Source organism: Tachypleus tridentatus, chromosome 13 (assembly GCF_004210375.1).
Source record: "Tachypleus tridentatus isolate NWPU-2018 chromosome 13, ASM421037v1, whole genome shotgun sequence".
Classification (NCBI taxonomy): Eukaryota; Metazoa; Arthropoda; class Merostomata; order Xiphosura; family Limulidae; genus Tachypleus; species Tachypleus tridentatus.
In genome coordinates this window covers 222,314,484-222,328,724 of record NC_134837.1, presented here as the reverse complement: position 1 = coordinate 222,328,724, position 14,241 = coordinate 222,314,484, and the positions used below count along the sequence as shown (strand labels likewise).

The 14,241-nt window shown below is 33.6% G+C and overlaps 1 protein-coding gene across 1 annotated transcript in view; it reads left to right on the top strand.

Moving 5' to 3' along the window:
* The window catches only part of LOC143237040 (centrosomal protein of 89 kDa-like), a 113,946-nt gene that overhangs the window by 38,442 nt on the left and 61,263 nt on the right, over positions 1–14,241 (top strand). The window contains exons 4-6 of the mRNA XM_076475876.1: positions 487–589; positions 899–1,015; positions 13,622–13,736. Of these exons, the coding sequence (XP_076331991.1) occupies positions 487–589; positions 899–1,015; positions 13,622–13,736 (335 nt within the window). The remainder of the gene's footprint in view (positions 1–486; positions 590–898; positions 1,016–13,621; positions 13,737–14,241) is intronic.

Sequence of the window (14,241 nt, the reverse complement as noted above, 5' to 3'; positions counted from 1 at the left end):
TTAATTTTTTAGGTCCATGTTTAGAAGTGACAAAATGTATTGCATAAATATCACTTAAAATATTACAATTAGTAAACAAAAATTTGTATATAAAAGAAATGTTTCTCAAAGTTTTTGTGTGTAATTTGCATCAAGGTTTTGTTGTTTTTCTTTAAAATGGAATTAACTGATCACGATAATGACAGGCAAACAAACAAAGATTTATGAGCATAAGGAAGTGTTTTATTAAAGGTAGATCCCACTATATTTTTTTTTGACAAACTAATGTTTTGTTGAAACGTAGTGTGTTCCACCATCAGTTAAGCTTTTACTTGTGCTTATAAATGTTTTTGCCTGTCTGTCATTTTTTTAACATATTTACTTGCTTACTGAAATAACTGAGCAGAAATCAGTTAAGCCAGAAAGTCTTCTTGAATCATAAATGTTACACTGTAATATATAATCTTCTACTTTATAAAAGTTGTATTTTGCTGTTTCTGCACATAGGTATGCAACAATAGCTGAGCAAAGTCAGAAGACTGATCTAAGCTTATCACCACCTGTTCCTCCTACAAATTTAGAGGAATTATATGCAAAACCACAAAAACAGGTACGTTTTGTGTTTTCTACATCTTTTATTGAACTGTTAAGTCATCAATTCACACCCTGATTATTATAATAGGATCAATGACATTTAGAAATAAATGATGATGATGATCCTCTCATTCATCTATCAAGTCATCTATTCTTACCCTGATTATTATAATAGGATCAAGTGTTGAAATACTTTTGAAATACTTTTTGCTTTATATTTTCAGGTAGGTTTACTCACTTTTATCCTTTCATTGTGGAATTGTTTTTTACAAATTTTATGTGATAGTTTGTGGTTTCTCACTTAATGTTGCCTAATATTAAATAGAAGCCAAGTGTTTCATGGAACAAAGAGATATCTAGTGAACCAAGTTTGGATATTCATCAAGAGATTACTCCTTCACAGGTGGATGCTCTTCAGACTTTGAAATGCATCAGAAATCAGGTACAGATTTTTACTCTTCATTCTCTTAAGTACAGTAAAAATCTTGGCTGTAAATTCTCTTTTTCAACCAGAGTTAGTCAGTTATACAAATATAGTTTTTCTTTTTTCAATCTCCAAATTAAATCAATTTCATTGCTTGTCATCTTGCTTCAATCTCCGTAAGAAATTTGATATCGAGAAAACTCACTTGTAGAAAAAATATATATAAAAAACGGCTTGTTTGGGTTGAGAAGATCTTTTCTTAGAGGAGCGAACAATGTTCACAAAGAAAGGAAGAGGTAACTGACCAGAAGCTGACCACATGTTTGAAGGGGGTTGTGCAACTGAGTATAGGAATGTAGAGGGTGTGCTTAGATGTTTGATTTATATTTATTAATATAGGTATAAAGGTGTTCCTTTGCATTGTTTATTTTATGCTTTCATACCATCCTGTATGTCTTTCCTTACAGTAAACATGTTTGAAACTTGCCAATACAGTCACCTTTCAGCAGTTTTCTTTGCACAGAAATGATAGGCTGTGTGATGGACGAGTGCATGGAGGGGTGGCAGTGTTTTGCCACTTGACACACCCTTGGAGGCTGTAGCCATCAATGTTTCCTTGGGTCATACCATCAATGTTTGTTCTCTCTACCTGTCACCTGGAGAAATCTATGATCAATCAGACCTTGATGCTCTCATTGAACAGTTGTTGTCTTCCTCTTTAATCCTGGGGGACTTTAATGGTATCATCCCCTCTGGGGAAGTGCTAATATTGATAGGAGAGGTCACTCCATAGAGCATATGCTCTCTGATCACAACCTTTCTCTTTCCAGTACTGGTTCTTCAACTTATTTTAATGCACCTAGTCAGTCCTTTACTGCTATTGATATTTCAATTTGCTCCCCTTCATTATTTTCCCATTTAAATGGAGGGTTGACAATAATCCATGAGGCAGTGATCATTTTCCTGTAATCTTGAGAGAGACTGGCCGTGGTCAATGCCACTCAACCTGTGTGCCCCAGTGGAAGCTGGATCAGGCAAACTGGCCCTCTTCCACTGCTCTTGCACAACTTGATCCTGCCCTCATCTGTAAGCCATCAATAGACGACAGTGTGGCAGCAGTAAATGATTTTATTATATAAGCAGCTGCTCAGTGTATTCTTAAAACTTTGATATGTTTTCCATGTTGGAATTTTGCCTGCCACATGGCACAGAAGGCTTAAAAACGGGCCTGGGATGTTTTTTGTAGATATTCCACACTCTCACATTGCATCATTTCCAGCAGGCCTGTGCACATGCTCAGTGAGCAAGATGTCAAAACTAGAAGGAATCTTGGATTAAGTTCACAACCACCATATCTTCTACCACCAGTTCCATAGTCATATGGGACATGATTCAAAGAGTCCCTGGGACCACTATAATTCTGTCCCCTCTTGATCTTGCTTTTTGAAGGGCCAGGAAGCAGCTGATACAAGGAGCTTCTCCAATACGCTAGGTGAAAGCTTTTGCCGAGTATCTTAACACTTTTGCTTCTTTCTCCACCTTCTTAGCCATCGTGACTCAGACAAAGTGATCACCTCTTTCCTTTTGAGCCAGTTGTCTCTATGACTATAATTGCTTCTTTACACTTGTGGAACTCAAACTGGTCCTTCATCGATCTGGCAGTACCTTGGTCAGACCTGTTGATGTACATTATGAAATGCTGCACCATCTGTCTCCTGCTTTTCCTGCTATTCTTTTGATTGTGTTTAACTGGATCTAGCAGAAGAATGTTTTTCCTTATGCCTGGCACCAGACTATTGTCCTACCTAATTTATGCATTATTCCTTTTTTAATATGATTCCCTTACAAGAATTAAAGTCCATCTAATTCGAGTTTGAAATTTAAAAATGGCCATAACGTCAAATAACTCAAAACCAGGACTGGAAAGGCCAACTTCAGGTGACTAATGCTGCTGTTTGTACTACCCAATAGTTATCCTGGTGAATTAAAATTTTGCTGCAAGTCTTTTAAAACTTTTATTACTTTACTTTCTGAAAATGGCCATTATGTCAAATAACTTAGTACCAGGACTTGAAAGTCCAACTTCAGGTAACTGATGGTGAATTATGATAATTACAGTTATACTAGAGAAAGTCTTTTACAACTTGTAATACTGCAGTTTCTCTCTTACTGCTGTAAACTGGATGTAAACATTGGTTTGGATGCTTTTATGTTGTTTTTTAATTTGTTTTGTTTTACCTTAATTTCCTTTTTATGGATTTTACTAAATTTACTTTAATTTTAACTTTTTACCAGATGTTTGGCACAGATAGCAAATCTGCTTTGTTCCATAAAACACCAAATCAACCAACCCACCAGTCCATACAACCATTGGATAAAGTGGAAGGGGGATTGTTGCCCATCCCTGCAATGCCTCAAGTGGGTGTTGCAATCCCTTCAGACTCCCCATTGCACCTTTTTTTACTCCTTCCAGTGGAATATTGGAATCCTTACCACTTATCAGTTCTGAGGTGGTTGACCATGGAGGCAACCTGCTGGATGGGTGCTGCAAGGATGGATATAACCATTCAGTTCAGAGTAGGGTGGTGGTGTTCTGCCATTATAGAGGGATTTGCAAGATCTTTTGGTTGGGTGATTTTCCTGGAGTTGAAATGACCAAATGCAGCTTACCCCTCTGATTGAGTGCCCTCCTTCTACTACCTTTACACTTTACATCGATGTTTGTACCGAGCAACTGAGGTTTTAGAGATTTGAGTGAACTTATCATAAGTCCTCACACAGGTTTTAGGTTGTCTATCTCACCCTCTCATTTGCTCTTTTTTGTAGTTAGACACAGAAGGTCTTCATGGCATGTTTAAACTTCTGTCCTGGGTGTTCCCTCATTATAAGGTTGTTGATGACCCACCAGGTCATTTCAGACTTGTTCATTGTCATGGGGGTCATGCAAATGTAATGGAGTTCTTTTGGATTCCAGATGACATATTCACAGGTCCCTTGCATTAGGCGAACCTGTATGTTCCTGGAACCTTTTGATAGGTGAAGGTGGTATACAGGTCCTTATTCTTTCCTTGTGATTATGTCGGTACTCAGTGAGTGTGGTTTTGAGTGTAATTAACATGCTGAGTGTGGTCTGTCTCATCCTAGCCACTCTACCTTGTGGGGCATATCATCTCTTACCCACTTACCATTGTGGGACTTAGTGATTTTACTTCTTTTATGTCTTTGTTATACCATCCTCTCCCACATAGATGTGCTGTCTTTTTATTCTGCCATACCTGGTGTTCTTGACATTATTACTTTCCATGGTAAAGAGGTACTTGGTTCTGATCAGTTTCTCTCAATTAATGGGTGTCTTTTGGACACTTCTGGGGGATACGCCTGTGCTTCCTTTCTCCAGTTCAATGTGGGAGTGAGGGAGAGTAGTATATCAGAAGTTATTATTTTCTTAAATGTATATACAATAAGTACTTCCATCTACTCCAGACTACCCACCATCTTCCAGTGCTTGTCTTCTGCCATACTTCAAAGTGGTAGTTTGGTGGTGACACATAAGTGTTCATGTGCATCATGTGATAACAGTGCTGTCTTATTGTTGGAGAGGTAAAGCATAGTGATTTACATGAGAGACATGTTGAAACTTGGAATTCTAACAGAGGGAGGTTTGAAATTTTTTGTGGCATGCATTAAAAAAAAAGTTTAAAAATAGAGGGCAGCACAAAACTTGTGAGAAGAGAAAAGTACCTATTACAAATGCATTTTCATTTAGGAACATTATAGCTGTCATTAACTTCAAAATTTTAACTGTTTACCTTCTCACATATATTTTACTTTAATTTTATAGTTTTACTGCTTGGCTTGTACATACAGTTTTAGACTTATGCACTTGTAGTTAGTTAACTCTGTATGTTTGTTTCGTCTAAGTCTATATCAGCAGAAAACTTAATTTCCCATTCAGATATGCATTTTAAAAAACAAATAATACCTAAGTAACTAAAATAGAATGTCAAAAAAAAGTTAATGTTTTTTGTTGTTTGTTTTATCTAAGCTAATTAACACTAAAGTTATAAATGATATTAGCATCAATTTGGATACTAACATTATTCTAACACATTTGGACACTGATTTCAAGAGACTGTTGAAAGCTTGAAGTTGAAAGCAATCTATTTCTGTTGGTTATAAATATGTTCATGAAATAAAAACAAGCAGTTTTGAAAATTGTCATGAAAGTTAAAAATAAATAGGCTGGGTTTCTGTGTTAGTTTGGGAAAACTTGTTGATTTTTCACAACATGGGGAATTTGCAACATTAAAATCATATATTGAACTGTGCATTAGTTTATAGATTGTGTTTAGGATATGTTAGACACTGTAGTTGGAATAATATTGAAGTTGTACAAACTAAAAGAGGAGAATTTAGAACAGAGATGATTCACTTGATTAAGTTAATCTAGCAAAATTACCCATCATCAGTGACAGGAAAGGTTATAAGTTAATCTTTCAATTTAAACTATTTCATGGACTTCAAAACATTAATTGTATTGCACTCTAGATTTCACTCTACTGGCCCACTATGAAAAGTAACTGTTGAGTATTTTGGTCATGCTAAGAGCTGCTTAGCAATAGCATATGTTAAATCTACATTTTAATTATTTAAGTTACATTACATTTTGAAATATGTAACATAGTGAGATTTACACTCTAGTGTAGAATATCTTGCTTGCAAAATAAAATTTGTTATCAACATTATTCATGTTTGTTCTCATGCCACTTCAAAAGTGAATATATCCTGTTTCCATATGGGCAAAATTCAACAGACTCCAAGGCTCACAGTATGTATAAGATTAAGCAGTTTAATTAAATTTTGAACATTACTGTAAAATTATAAATATTGTGACATGAACAGAAATTCCAGACACTGCATCCATCCACACTAATCCACAATTGAATAAAGACTTCTTTCTTCACCACTGCTTTGTTCAAATGTTTTAATATGAACTTGTAGTATGTTTGCATTTATTATGTCAAATTTTTGTTACAGTTCATAGTTTAGTCTTTAATTTTTTATGATTATAAGAAAGAAAGATGCCAAATTTGAACTATTTAAGTTACAACTTTGATTCAAATTAACATAAATTAGATTTTTTCATTTTATGATATTCTTAATTTTGAAACATGTCTCATTGACTGCAATAGGGTTTCTTTGGCAGTACAATTTCCCATTATTTCATGGATTATGTTTCCCATTATATGGATTTCTTTAAATTCTCTTCAACTCATCAGTAGACCTGAAACTTAGACCTATAAACTGTTATTATACTAGGCCAATTTTCGTTTTTTAAAAAAAAGCTTGTCAATTTTGTGGATCACCTTGATTACATGATGTTTCCAAGTTTCTAACATCTTCAAAAGTCCAGACACTCCTAACAGTAGTCATCCAACACTGTAATAGCAATTGAATTCGCTCTGCTCATCAGTGATATTACTGGCATTGGACAATAAATAGATGGTTGGCATCATTCTGATCTCATCTTTAGGATTCCTTACCTGCTGTTTCTGTTACTTCAACTGAGCCTATTCCACATTTTAATGACTTTCACCAAAGTTATTTTGTGCCTGCTTTTGTTTCTGTACCTCTTTTTTCCTTTTTTTTTCTCTTTCACTCCATTTACTCATCCTCGTCCCTTATTTACTAAACGTCTTCACTATCTGTTCATGATTCACCTTATTTTCATGAATTTATATGATGATGCTGTCAGGTCTACTGGGGAATCTGACACATACACATCTTTCATCTTGCCCTGATTTTTTCTTTCATTGTGCCCCAGTTAACTTCTTTGTTTCTTGGACATGCTTAGCTGAGATGCATTATGCTTGAGTACTCATTTTCCTCAGGAAACTCCATTTGGCACCTTACAATTGTGAAACTGAAATTGAAGCTGTTTATCAGAAGACTTCTCTGATTACTTTGGTTTCCAAATTTTCTTAGTCCAGGAGGTCCCAACAAGTTCCCTTGTCCATGGAGGACTTGTTTGATTGTACACTCTCCTCTTTTTCTTTTTTTAACACCCTTCCTCTCAGAAGGCTGGCTGTTGTGGACCATGGAGATAATTTGTCTTCAGAGACATTTCTTAGATCTGGTCCGGTGGGAACTTGGCTATCCCTTTTTATGTTTCAGTGTACTCCATTTGCAGATGAGTTTTAGGCCACACATGTATCTTTCATGGACTTTCCCTGGCTTTTTTTACTCATCTTTATTTTTTCTCGTCTTATTGCTTTCAGTACTGTTGAACACATTTTCAACAGCTCTTGGAGTTTTTACTTCCATCATTTGTTGTTCCCAAGAAGACAGGATATTAATATTCTGTCATAGATCTTTCATCCTTCTAATTTTTTATCATCTTTCAGTTCAAGATGATTGAATTTCATCAACTCTTATTAGCTGATAGTTCAAAAGCTCTTAAATAATCTATACAAGACATTCCAAAAACAAAAGGCATGCTAAGCTTTTTATATTTCAATCTGTAAAATTTTTGTGAAATAAAAAACTGATTGTGTTTGGCTGTATTGAGACTAAGGCTCAAGGTAAAATTCCTGTAAGTTAGGATGACTTGCTCATGTTGTTTATGTATATCAGTATACATTTAAAACAAATAAAACTCTTACTGCATGTGGAGAAGTTACATACCATTTAAGTGCACCAGGAACAAACATTATGTGGTATTGTCAATGGGCTCTCACTACTATATTTGACCAGAAGAGTGGTTCTCACAAAATATTTTTGAAGTTTTGCTTTAGGAAGGAATGCATAGCCATTATGAACTATAATCCATCATTTTCAGTGAAGCAAATTATAAGTTCATTAGGTATTACATCTACTAGTACCAGCCATCCTAAAATATGTAATTTGAACAGATATCATCCATTATTCAAAGATATCTGTTACAGTGTAACTGTGCTCAGTAACACAAAGTAAAGATTGTAAAGCCCTTTTAGTCCCATCAACACTTTTGCAACAGGCTTGTGCATATTTCACAACTTTGTAAACACCATATATAACCCTGGTGATATATACAATAATTCTGAAAATACTTAATATATTTTTACAAAATTTTTCAGGCTTTCAGTAAACATTAATAATCTTTTGTGGTAAAAGAAAAATCTGACTTTTTTTTTTTTTTTGTTAAATTCTGTGTGTAATTACATGAAATAAGAGTATTGATTGCCCTGAGTGCAAAATGATTTTTATTTTAATATTAAAAATACTTTTCTCTCTATTCAGTTTCAACCAACAGTCATTTCTGATTTGGCAGTACTGGAGTTCAGGTGATTTTTGCTTTTGGTTCTTTTTGTGAACTTTGCACTTATAGTTTTATATAATTTTGATTCCAAAGTGAGATTTCTTCAGTAAATTTTTATCATTATGTTAAAGATATCTTTTATTATATTTTCAAGTCTTTATAATTTTTTCTCTCATATTTGCAACTTCATCTGTCAAACATTTTTTGTTTGATTCATATTTCTGAAATTCTCCCTGCTAGTACAGCAGTTAGTCTATGGATTAACGCTGCTAAAATCAGGGGTTTGATTCCCCTCAGTGGGCTCAGCAGATAGCCCAATGCAGCTTTACTTTAAGAAAAACACTATTTCTGAAATGAATTGTGGATTCATGTTATTACTTCAAGTATCATATCTCCTACAAGCACTGTTTGATAGGTTACATGGGGCAGTGACTGGATGTTGGATTTATTAGCAATTATCCACAAAGAAATTGACCATTGTATGGGTTAGCCACCTTCTCCTAAACTTGTCCCATTTCATGCTGAACAAGCTGAACTAGTTTGAGTCAGTAAATGTCTCGATAGCCTTATTCCACTGCCAGATTTCGCTGTATCCTCCTGTACCCGTTTTTTCATCATAAAGCAATGGGTTTTTCAGGTTTTATCAGAATGACTTGTTCTTCAACTTCTTTCCCCATCTTCTTTGTCTTAGGTTCCCATTTCCTACCTTGTGTTTTGGGATCCTATTATCTAACAGTGTTTGTCAGAGGCAGTAGAAGATCTTTTGTGTCAACAGGCTATTGAACTTGTTTCTCATTTTTCACCATGCTTTTATTGCAAGCTGTTTTGTTTTTTGTTCCAAAGAAAACTTTAGACTAGTAGCCTATAATAGACTTATCTTGCCTCAATCAATTTCTCAGTCTACCTCATTTACCATGGAATCTTGTTTTACCTTCTGGTGAGCTTTTTCTCCAAGTTTATGGATTTCACAAATGCTTACTTTCATATCCCAGTATCTTATTATATGCAGTTATATCTTCAGTTTGTTCATCACATGATGGTTTATCAGTTTTGCAGACTTGCCTTGGCCCCATATGTTTCTTGTTGTTTGGTTATGGCATTTGCTCATCACATTCATTCTGTTAGGTTGTGCTTTTATCATTATATAGATGATTGGCTATTGTTAGCTATTTTAGGCAGAAGTCCACTTCCCACGCTTATCATCTGCTTCTGAAGAAGGCTTGAGTGGGCTCATTAATCAAAACAGAGTAGCAATTCCTTCAACCTATCCAATATCTTGTCCATCTGAGTCTTCTTCTTCTTCTTCTTCTTTTTTTTTTTTTGGGGGGGCCATTTTTTCATGTTACTCATTTTAATAATTTCTTGGGTTGGGTTTCATAAATATTGCATAGTTCAGATCCATCTCTGGCCATAGTTCTTTCCCAGTTGTATGCACTCCTCTGTTTTCAGCCCATATAGGTGACATCTTTCCATGATGGGTGAAGGTGGTGCAGTCTCCCTCATCAGATCTTTAAATCTCATTTGAGGGGAGTATCTTTAGGGCACTTTTGAAAGACGTTTCTTTCTTTTCCTTGCACTGGTCATCCTCCTATTCAATATCAGATTCTAGCTATTTATGTGAAAGGAGATAATGTACTTTATTGGAAATTGTAATTTTTCTATACTGAAAACGTTTTTCCAATAGGTACTTGCTTCCTCTCAGACTTCGTACCTTTCCTCCCCACTGAAAGCTGATGCTTCTATTTTCTGTAAAAACTTGAAGAGGTAGAATTGAATAGTTACATGCTTAATGATAGTATGTTGCATTGCTGTTGGTAGAGGGTTGTTGCATAATCGTTTGCATGAGAGATGCATTGGAAATGGTCAATTCCAGTGAAAGGGAGAATAAAAAATTTCATATAGACAGTAGTAAACAAGAAAGCTGTTCATGTGAGACCATGTAAGTTCCTATTAGATATATATTTACAATATAAGGAAATTATTACTTTTTACATTTGAGTAAATTTTATAACAATAAATAAAGAATATATATGGAAAACAAAATATAGTACTTACCTTAGACTTGTTTTGCTGTTGGCTGCAAATGAAATTTAAACCTACTTTTCTGTAATGTTGTTACCAGTACACTAAATATATTTTATTTGCCTAAATAATACACTTATAAACATATAAGAATAACAAGCACAAAGCAAATAATGTACTATAACTATAATAATTTAACTGGCTTTCTAAGTAAGATAAAAAGTGCTTAAAATAAATAACTTGGCTAATTGATTTGAGCAACCCATGATACACTTTCAAACTGGAGATGCAATTAAAAAGAATCTACTGAAAACAGTGTAGTATTGCATATCATTATGGATTCAAATTTTGCCTTTTTTTGGTTCTAAATGATATAATCTAAAACATCAAAAAGAATTATTGGCAATTTGTGAAAGAGAGAGTGTGACAGATGGACATTGGAGTTGGATCTGAGATTGGAGTCATTGACCTTTGCAGTTAGCAAAAAATCTACCTACAGTTAAGGACTTCCCTTAGACTCAGTGACTCTCTTGGAAAACAATCTCCCTAGAGTGATCAACTATTCCTTCTGATTGTAAGTAGCAGTTGTCGTGGGAAATTTATTTCCTAACTTTGAAACATTTAAAACTTAAATCACACAATAGAAGGAGTAAAGGGCATCACACAGTTTAGCAGTTATAAAATAACTTCAAAATAATGATATTCTGATTATGAAACAGAATTACTTTTCAGAGTTACACCAGTAAGGTCCACTAAGTATCGGGCATTTCACCCACTATTATCAATTGCAGAGTAGAAACTTCATTCTAGATTTGTGAATTTTTCATTTTATTTAAATTATTCATTTTCTTTTTCATTCACAGGATATTCTTTGGGCTTAGAAAATGAGGTAAAATGCCAATTGTTGAAACCTATTTCTTTTGTGTCATCATTTTGAAGTTTACATTTATCAATCTTTGGAAAGTACAATGTTTTGTTTGACATCTTCTTCTCAAAGACACTATGTAAAAACTCAAATTTCTATAAAGTATACAAATTTCATCATTGTTATTACTACAAAAGGTGTGGCTCTGCATAAAAAAAAAAAAGTAATTGAACTCCCTACATTCTTTTCCCTATGTCAGCAATTCTTGGGACCACCCTGCAGTTGTGAAAGTATAGTTAAAGCTACAAATGAAAGCATACTTTTTTTATTTATTAGTACTTATTTGGGTACATTTTGACATTGGATCAATGAAAACATGCAATAATTGGTTAGTTGCTCTCCACAAAGTAATAAATGTGTCATTTGTTGATCCATAGTCAGGCTAGTTGGAGTCATAAATTTTATGAGAGATTGGCTAATACTGTAACCTCATGAAAATAAATGACCCTCAAAGGATTCCTTATTCAAACAGCAGTTGCATCAAAATGACTTCAGTATCTTTGAAATTTCTGATTTTTGTCCAGTCAATTGGAAATGTACATTGGACCTCAGTAAATAGTGACACAGTTATGATTTCAATTATGTTTTAATGTTAAAGAAATATATACATTGTATGCTTATTTAAAATCTGTAACAGTAAGTTTCCACTGGTTACCTAATGTAGTCAAAAGAGTAATGTTCTCAGCTTTCAGTGTGATTAACCTTTTGTGTTGGTGCTATTCAAATTTAAATATTATTTACATATTGCTAAAATCAAATAATCACAGGTTGAGTGCAGTAATAAAGTATGGTTTAGTTATAGAGTACATTGTTTCTTTATAAAAGACGTGATTATACATTTTTTAGGTTTATTTCAGCATTAATATTGCACTGTTACTATCATGTCTTACTTAATATGTAATTATTTGCATTATAGAAACTGAGACAGACATTTTCTGATATCACAGAAATTGATAAAACAGCAAGTGTGAAGGATAGAATTGATATTAGTGTAAAAAAATATTATAAATGGGAATAAAATCAATTGTAAAAGTCTTCAAAATGTGTGTGAAACACATGTTTCTCAATAAAAATATAATTTGCAGTAATACTTGAATAGAAAGTGTCATATCTACCAGGTAATGCAATTTTAAGTAGTACATGCCCTATAACTGTCTAAGTTTTCATACATTAAGACACATGACTGTGTCATGTAACCAAAACAACATGTGGGAGACACTGTGTATTAACAAGAGTGATAGTTTAGTGATTTTTCCACTTTACTTAGCTTGGACTGTGGTAATGCAAAGTATTGCATATTTTCAGGTGATATGTTCTACTGGACCTTTACTTCACATTTCAGATCTCAAGAAAATCTGTAAAGAAATGCATGAAATATAAAATCTTCCAGTTTCAGTGACTGGATTTCTTTCTATTTTTTAATGTGGAGCATGATGGTTGATAAGACAATGTTGCCTACCCACCTAACAAATCAATATTTGCTTTAAAATTGTTTATCAGTGCTATAACTGTAGCAACCAATTTGACCACCAGTTTTGATTTCATTTCTTTTCAACCCTTTTTTTGATAACACCTTTTTTCACATGTTAGGTATTTTAGATTATGTATTTTATTCCAGCAAATAATTAATAATCATGCACACAGACAAGTTGTTAACAAAATTGTTTGTGCTGATGAAAAAAGGAATTTCAGTTGCACTTTATTTTTGGATTTGGTGATCAAGGTGAGTTCATCAATAGTCCTTGACAAGGGTGAACCAAAATACAGAATTATTTGTCTTATAATTCTAATGTTTACTATTAATTTGCACATCCATTGCTTAGTATTATTTAAATATTTTCAGTAGCATAAGGTACCTAGGCAAATGCAGAATATGATAAATAACATACATGTAAATTGCAGAACAAGGCTGGAAAGTAAAGTACTTTAAAAGCATGAAGCACATGTTAGTGGTTATGCTTCTTTTGAGAAATTGTTCATCTACCTGGAAATTAAGTTCAAATAAGCTACATTCAAATAGTAAAATATGTAATATGATAAGTAAACATAAATTATATTTAATGGATATGAAGTTGTTTATATTGTATAACTTCAAAAATGAAAAAAAAACCTTTTAATGGAATAACAGTTTAATGTTTTTTTAGTTTTTAAAACTTTTAAAAGTTAGGACATTTGAAAACATTATGTCCCACTACAGTATATGTGTTTGTAAAAAATGTGTTGGGTATGAATTCAATCACTTATGAGGTATACTAACAAGGAAGTAACAACACCTTTAGTGACTGGTAAACAGAATAATCTCTGAATAATTGTCATTACCTATTTCAGTATGTAACATAGGTGCTCTGTTTTAAACTGTCCTTTCACTGCTTTTCACCAGGAAAGTGCATTCATTTCTTCTTGTTCTGTGCTTCCTGCTAATCTTCTTCCTCCACAAGTTTCTTTACCTTTTTGTACTTCCAGAGGTGGTGTTTCTTCTACAACTTCTTCATCAGGTGGGCTTCTTGTTTCTAATACAGCTCTTTACCACTAGTCTCGTATTATAGGCTTACTTCAATATGATGTCTTGCATCTTCTCACAAAATAGTTTTTCTCAATTAACACTGCCCATTGTTGACACCACTTCTCTAGTAACCTCTCCCTCTTCACACATGCACTCATTAATCATTCTTGATTGGCAGTATTACCATACAGATGTGCTGATTTTTACTCTCCAAGTTATCGACATTTTCTGTTATACTTCTAATTTTGTTTTTCTTCACTATTTATTTAAATTTTTCTATTTTGGTTTTATGAAAAATTTTTGTCAAATTTTTTCATGGTCCTTTTTGCAAGTGTATTGTATACAGGTATATTGTTTTTGGTATTTGAATATCTACAATATGCATGTGGTGACCAAGTCAATGTCAGTTATGTTGTATCTCTTCCTGTTGTGGACCTGACATACAATTCTAGATGTTGCCAAGTGTTGGTTATGTGTGTCTGTTTCATTGTTATCTA